This window comes from Sinocyclocheilus anshuiensis, unplaced genomic scaffold, assembly GCF_001515605.1.
Source record: "Sinocyclocheilus anshuiensis isolate Anshui unplaced genomic scaffold, SAMN03320099.WGS_v1.1 scaffold997, whole genome shotgun sequence".
Lineage (NCBI taxonomy): Eukaryota > Metazoa > Chordata > Actinopteri > Cypriniformes > Cyprinidae > Sinocyclocheilus > Sinocyclocheilus anshuiensis.
The window spans coordinates 138,862-146,395 of NW_015555715.1; the positions used below are offsets into that span (position 1 = coordinate 138,862).

General features: G+C 38.0%; 1 protein-coding gene across 1 annotated transcript in view; it reads right to left on the bottom strand.

Annotated features, from left to right (window-relative positions):
- Nucleotides 1–4,388, bottom strand: part of LOC107672312 (transcription termination factor 2, mitochondrial-like) — a 6,123-nt gene extending 1,735 nt beyond the window's left edge. The window contains exons 1-2 of the mRNA XM_016465453.1: nt 4,377–4,388; nt 322–450 (exon numbers count right to left, since the gene is read on the bottom strand). Of these exons, the coding sequence (XP_016320939.1) occupies nt 322–334 (13 nt within the window). The 5' untranslated portion in view covers nt 335–450; nt 4,377–4,388. The remainder of the gene's footprint in view (nt 1–321; nt 451–4,376) is intronic.
- Between the last annotated feature and the right edge of the window lie 3,146 nt (nt 4,389–7,534).

A 7,534-nucleotide genomic window follows, 5' to 3' on the forward strand; every position in this document is an offset into this window, starting at 1 on the left:
GCTTTTGAAGAAACAGAACAAAATATCAATGACACACCTTGCACTGAGGGGCACATAAACATTTTTGTTCAATAAAAAAATGAGAATAACACAGATTAAATGTCCACCATGAAAAATATTATAAATTAAGATTTTCCTTGAGTACATCAGTATCTATCCATCTATTCACACTCACACGAGGGAGTGTGTTCGCTCTTATGAAACGTAAGTCATGACATCGAGGTAAAGAAACAAACAGCATTGTCTAAATGCGGCTTGCATTTATTAGTCGGCTTTAATATCATTATCTGAAACGTGTTCATAATACAAATTGATCAGTACCTCTGCAGGTCATATCAGCTCACATCTTCAATACTTGACCTGGGGGGAGACGTGGACTTCTTTTATTCTGGTCGTGATGCCCATGCGGTCTGAGCACAACAGCGCCACCATTAGTACGGGAGGAAAAATCTAAAACCAGTAAATATAGAAACATTTTGATTTACAGAGTTTGATGGATAATACGAACACAACAAAGGGAAATATGAATTAACCACTCACCTAAACTACAAAATAGTAAAAACTGGCACTAATAAAATATCAAAATTTATGAATGACAGCCAAACTATTTCTAGTTAACAGATAATTCTATTTTAAGCAGCAGTAATTCAGGACTGTTGTGTTTTCAAAACAGAAAAGTTGCTTAAAATGGCATCAGGGACTGTGAATTCTATAATCATAACAGAGAGCAATTAGTTTGAATGGCAGTGGGGAGTGAGTCACAGTTGGAGCTTAATCACAATGCTGGATCATGCCTGCCTACTCAAACTGTTCACTCAGCCCACCCTTGAAGTCTCTACAATCTGGCGACTTACAAAGAGCTTTGCATTCAGACGGCCCCCACAGACTATTAGGTACCTGTAGGCCGACAAGGTACAGTTTAAGACAACAGATTTTCCTTATTTAAAAACCACGACTTATTTAGAAATGTTAAAAGCTCTGTCTCTCAAAATGAAACGTTTTTAACAAACCATACTTTTAAACATTTCGAGGTCCCGCAGCCGCTTAAAGTTACTTAAACTTTGCTTAAAAAAAAGAAAGAAAGAAAAGAAAAAAGAAAGAAAGAAAAAATGTACAGGTATGATAGAATAATAAAAGAAATAGGCTATACATAAAATATGTAAATATTATATATATTAATATACTGTATTTTCACATATAAACACATACACACACACACACACACACAGGTAAAACTCTAAAATAATTCTAATATAAATTTAGTTAAAATCTACTGATATGTCCACTGATTTATTTATTAAGCAAGAATTTATCAATTACACTTGTCAACTGCATTATTTCATGAATTTCTTTGCCAGATATTGCAGTATGTTGTTGTAGTACAAGAGTGAACACTCATGTGAATGTTTTTCCCTGTATGCAAACAATCAGGTTTTTGCAGAGCATTGCTGAAATGGTTGACTGGAACTGTGACTCTCTGCAAAAAAAAAAAAAAGTGTTCCTCTTTTGAGTTTCACTTCAGAATTAACTAACATAGACTGATTTTTTTCACATTGCATTTTCTCATACACAGACACACACAAGATATAGCCTAAAGAGGAAGCGCACAAGAGATAAAACTAGATATAGAGATAGAGATAGATCTTTTTTGATTCATGAGATAAAACTTTCGACAACAGCACACAAGATTAAAAGAAGAACCTTAAATGGAAAGATAAATGAGAACCATGTGCTCTGGGTTATAAGGGAGGATATAGGCATGAGAAAAACGAAGCAAGAAAAACTGCACCTGAGAAACTGAAGAAAAAACCCTGCACCTAAGAAGGACAACATCCCAACGTGGGTGGATCTTAACGCCAAACTTCAGAAACAGGCTACTCAAATTTCTGAGTATGTGGAAGGCAACAGGCTGAAAGCAGTCTCATGGATGGACAGAGTAACAGGATGGTCCGAACCAGGAACACTGTGATACTTCTCGCTCTGCTGCTAGTGAGCAGTTTTGCAGAAGGAGACCCAGAGCCCATTTTTAGAGTTCTTGGTGGGGAACTGGAGATGGGTTATTGCTTTGGCAATGACATTGCTGTGTACAGACTGAATGCTGATGGAAGGGAGCTATTGGGTCAGTTCTCGAGTCCCTCAGTTTTACCACCTGATGCCTATAAGGGTCGGATCAATTTCTCCAATGATGTTGAAGGGCTCCTTGGTCTGAAGCTCACAAATCTTCAGTACTCTGATTCTGGCATCTACATCAGAGAGTGCTGGAGTGGTAGCACTATGGAAAATTATCGCAAACACTTTCTCTACGTTTGTGACAAGGAGTTCAGCTTAAAGGAAATTTCACTGACACCCGGCACAGGTGCAGATCTGGTATGCAATATGGGTTCCATTAAACATGCTACAATAAAATGGTACAGAGATGTGCACAACGTATCTTTGTTCATGGATACTAAGATTTCTTTGGAGCCATTACAAGTGGAGTTAAAAAGCCTCATTCGGGTTCATGGTGAAGGCTCATTTTTACACGTTTCAGATGAGTTTTTTCAAGACAGACCTCGTTTTTTCTGTCTGGTCATGGAGGGAGAGCAATGCAGGAGCTTCCAACCCATAGGACTACCAGAGGAGCCTGAAATGAAGACTGTTTATCGTTCTGTAGGAGATAAGGTAGTCCTAACTTGTTCAGTAGACCACCTCAGACAGAATCACTGGAAAACACCTTTTGGGCAAGTTAACTCATCGGCACCAGTAGGGACAAGCAAAAATCAGATGTTAGTGTTAACAAGCATGAATTCTGAAAACTATTCCCTAGCCATTCAATCTCTCACTTCAGATCATTCTGGGAGTTATAAATGTTTCTCTACCTTCCTCGTTGAAGATTATGTTGTGAATGTGTGCCCTTTGCTTGAATCAACCACTATTTCATTTTCTGCAGAAGATAAGAAGGTGGTCCTCCAATGTAACTTCATGTCTTCACCAGCATTAAGCGATAAAGTCGAGTACGCCAGCGTTCTGTGGTATCGAAAGAATGGTGAGAAGGACATCCAAATATTGGACTCAGGGGATCCTTCTTTAACCCCACCTAATGATTTACAAGGTCGTGTACATTTCTCACAGGTAGATTCTTCTCTCATCATCACTGATCCCAAAAAGGAGGACAGTGAGATGTACTGGTGCGTGGTGCTAGTGGATAATGAGGAGAATTATGAGGGCGATGATGAGGGTGCTTATGATGGTGATGATGGTGGTAAGGAAGATGATGAGGTGGAACCCCATTCATGGATAATGGAGGAAGAATACATGGACATGTGTCTCTTTAGGCAGGTCACCAATCTAAAGTTTCACCACCAACCTAAAACAGAACGAAAGTTGGATTATACAGCTCAGCCTGAACCTGAACCTGAACCTGAACCTGAACCTGAATCTGAGACTAACCTGACAATGTATGCTGTGTGTGCAGTGATTGCATGCTTATTATTACTGGCTGTGGTCTGTATTGTGGTGGTTCTAAAAATAAGAGCTAAGAAAAGAGCTGCCACTATTCCAGGAGGAGGTCTTAAACCATCTGAAGAGGAAGGAATAGCACTTAAATCAACAAAGATGTAGAGAATAAGGTTACTCCTTTTTGAGCTTCCACTGTTTTTACACAAGGATTTGTGCATAAGGTTCATGAAAAGTGTAATTGTGAAAATTAAGAGGAAACTACTCAAGGTAAAGGGATACTTCACCAAAAATTCACCAGAAATTCTGTCATCATTTACTTACTCGCGTGTAATTCCAAACCTGAATGACTTTCTTTCTTCTGTGGGACACAAAAGAAAATATTTTGAGATATGTCTTTTTTTTTTTTTTTGTACAAACAATCAAAATCACTGGCCACCAAAACTGCTTGGTAACCAACATTCTTCAGGATATCTTCTCTTGTGGGTAAATGATGAACGAATTTTCATTTTTCAGTGAACTATCCCTTTAGAGTACAATTTCACCTTCATACCTGAAAGAGGAAAAACATTTGTAAGACTTACTCAAAAGGCTTACTCAAGTATTGCAAAAGGGTGTTCAGTATCACAATTACACATTTGACAATTGTTGTTTTTGTAAATGCTGAAATGGATCACAAGAGTGTCTCCTGGGTGATCACGCAGCAAGACTCAGGCATGAGGGTAATGTAAAACACCTACTGGCACTCGTGACATTTTCTTGTGCAATGAAGACAAGACCAGCTGGTTTGTTTCCCTGTCAAATCTTGAGTACACACTAAGCAAATGGTGCTTTAAAAATAAGCACACCATAAAGCCTGTATAAAAGTTGATTTTGCATGAAGACAAACATATGGGTCTTAAAGGGATAGTTCAAAGAAAAATTAAAAATCATTCACTCACCCTCATGTCGTTCCAAACCTGTATGACTTACTTCTTTGGAAAAAATTATGTCATACAGGTTCAGAATGACTTGAGGGCGAGTAAATAAATGCTTCAACATGCATTTCTCTTAGTTATTTTCTGCATTTATGGTTCAAAATTGCTCCATGTCTTGTAAAAAACACCTCCATTAATCATGTATCCCATACTTTCAACTGCAAAGAGGCATTTAGCACTACTGAACTGCTGTCATTAGAACGTCATCCCTCCCATGACAGAGATCTTGCTAATGATAAACAACAGATGTGCAAACACATCTGTAAACATTTTCATTCTTCTTCTGACTGGGGACATGTAGAACACTTCCTGTTCTAATTTCTCTTTGGTTTCCATTAATGTGTCAACAGAGTTTGAATCTAATGCTGAATCTAATATCCTAGTCTAACAGCTGGCTGCTTAAAACACTGGCAGTCTAGAGAGCACTGTGTGGATTTGATGGACACGGTTATGTCATGTAAAGCTGCACTGGTGGTCCTGTGTGGTAACACAGATTAGGGAAACAGCTCTGTTAATGTGTATTCCAGATATGACCAATGTGTTTTGCTGTGGTTGGGCAGACAGCCAAAGTACTATCTTTGTTAAATAGGTATTAAAATCATTTGAGTTTCAATGGGATGGTTGGAATTGTTTGAAAGCTTTAATCCATATTTGTGTTTTTTTTTTAACAGTGCTTATTTTTGAAAACAACTTATTAGACTGCCTTTGCATGATTGAAGCCACTTTGACACGTCTAATCTCTACTTTACTCCAGTTTACTGTTTTCTTTTCTTTTGATACATGTCAATGATTCATAACGAAGTGTCTAACCATGAATCATCCAGCAATGAAGACCAGTTCGACAGGCAGGTTTTTGGATGGGCCATGTCTGCTTTCACTTGTCAAAATAGGCTGTCAACCTCCCCAACTGTCATTATGCATTATGCCAAAAGGCAAGAGTCGTATTTCATGGGTGTCATTTGTGCTCCAACACACATTTGTATTTGTCTTAAAACCTGCACACGTCTGTCCTTTATTTCTAACATTTTGAAACATCTGTAGACCCTTAAGCTTTATTTTATTTAAAGGATTCACTCAGACTGTCTAGGTCAGGGGTGCCCAAACTCTGTCCTGGAGGGCCGGTGTCCTGCAGAATTTAGCTCCAACTTGTCTCAACACACCTGCTGGTAAGTTTCTAGTATGCCTATAAGAGCTTGATTAGCTGGTTCAGGTGTGTTTAATTGGGGTTGGAGCTAAACTCTGCAGGACACCGGCCCTCCAGGACCGAGTTTGGGCACCCCTGGTCTAGGTTATCTTATATAATATTTCCCAGGTTATCTGGGTTCTGCATGGTCTTGTCTTGTTTAAACCCATTTAACGACAACATGCATTGAAAGACATTACCTAAAGCATATGAAAGACATGTCTCGCCCCTCAGATATAATAGTTGCTGCACCCCTACTGATAAAACAGCTGCAATTTTCATCTAAAAGATTTTATCAGGACTGTAGTGAAGTGGATGTCCACTGGGGGGTGTCCTTTTTGTAAAGAAAATTAAACATTGAGTTTGTGGTGATCTAACTGGCCACCAAATCTTACAGGAATGACCTTTTATTGATTTTAATTAAAATGCATGCATGAACGAATGCAGTTTTTCTTTTCAGAAGGGCAAGCAAAATGTTCACCGACCTATGATCCCTCTTTTTTATTTTTTATTTTTTTTCATAAAGCATTACATGTTAAACATGACACATAATATGACTGTTTCCAAAAATATCAGTTCCTAGAGACGAGCCGCGAATATAACTCAAAAAATGTGTCATGAGGCAATGTGACTTTGCCGTACAGCAACACTAAATCAAAAAAATCACATTAATAAACTCAACCAACCGAGCGTATTTGTCCAGACAGGATATGCCCCCTGAAATAGCCCTGGAACAGCCTAACCGCAATAAAAACACACACACAAACACTATGAGCTAGGAGTGACTTCTGGGGCAAAAAAGCCACTAGCAGCATAAGTCCTCTTGCTTTCTGAGGGGACTAAAATTAAGGAGAGAGAATCATCAGGAATGTATATCAATTAAAACTGATTCTAACAGTAGTGTGATGAGTGCTGGGCTTCTAGGTGAGATAATAGCTGTTCAAATGATGAATGAGGTTGACAAACCTGGAAAACTGATCAATCACTGTTAAGAGCAGGATTATTAAACAGTTTAACGTTTTAATTGAATTAATTACATGTAATGCTGATATTTTAATTTCAAATGTACTGAAGAAAGCCTCCAAATTAACCAAATTAAAATGATTTAAAACATTACTTGTACATTATTGAATAGACATTGCAAAAATGCTTTTAAAAATTAGTGCTTTTTAAAATTAGTATAAAAATTCCTTATTATGAAATTTGCCTATGCGTCAGGGAGTATAATTATTTTTTAAACAATTAATTGTAATAAATCTGTCCATTAAACTGACAGCCCTAGTTAAGAGAATATTTTTATTACTTGATTTCATATTAATAGTAAGTTTATTTTCATCCTGTTGATTTCAAAATGTTTACTGTTTCTCTTTTGAAGTATTGTGTGGCTTCATTTTTTATGGGACCAGCTGCCTAGTGTAAATAATGTTTTTGTCCTAGTCTTCTTGTGTACACTGCCTCCTCCGGGTGTTTGTAGACCTGCAGGTTCAGCTTCCTGCTGCCATGGGCTGCATTTCTTTCTCCCTGAATGCTATGTGGGTATAATTATTGCACCTAGCTTGTTGCATAGATATTTGTATGCATGTATGTTTGTGCTTATCTTTTCACAGGCTCTGTGTTGGTGACGGACTCCTCTGAGAAGTGATTTGGAGCCTGGCATCTGGGTCTGTCAGCTCCCCATTTGGTGGCTATTGGGACAGTAAAGACAAGCCTTTAGTGAGATGATGTAATGGGCATCATAGTATAGTATTCTACCTTTCAACAAAATCTATCATTATACTTTTAAGTTAATGGGTTTGCCTGTGTTCATGTGTTTTTGATCAAATCTGTGATTTGTACTTGTGAAGTATGTTAAGGAAGTTATTTGTTATAATATTCATGAACCTGATGAGGAGTTACTTAAGAGTTCACACACACACACGCACGCACGCACGCACGCACA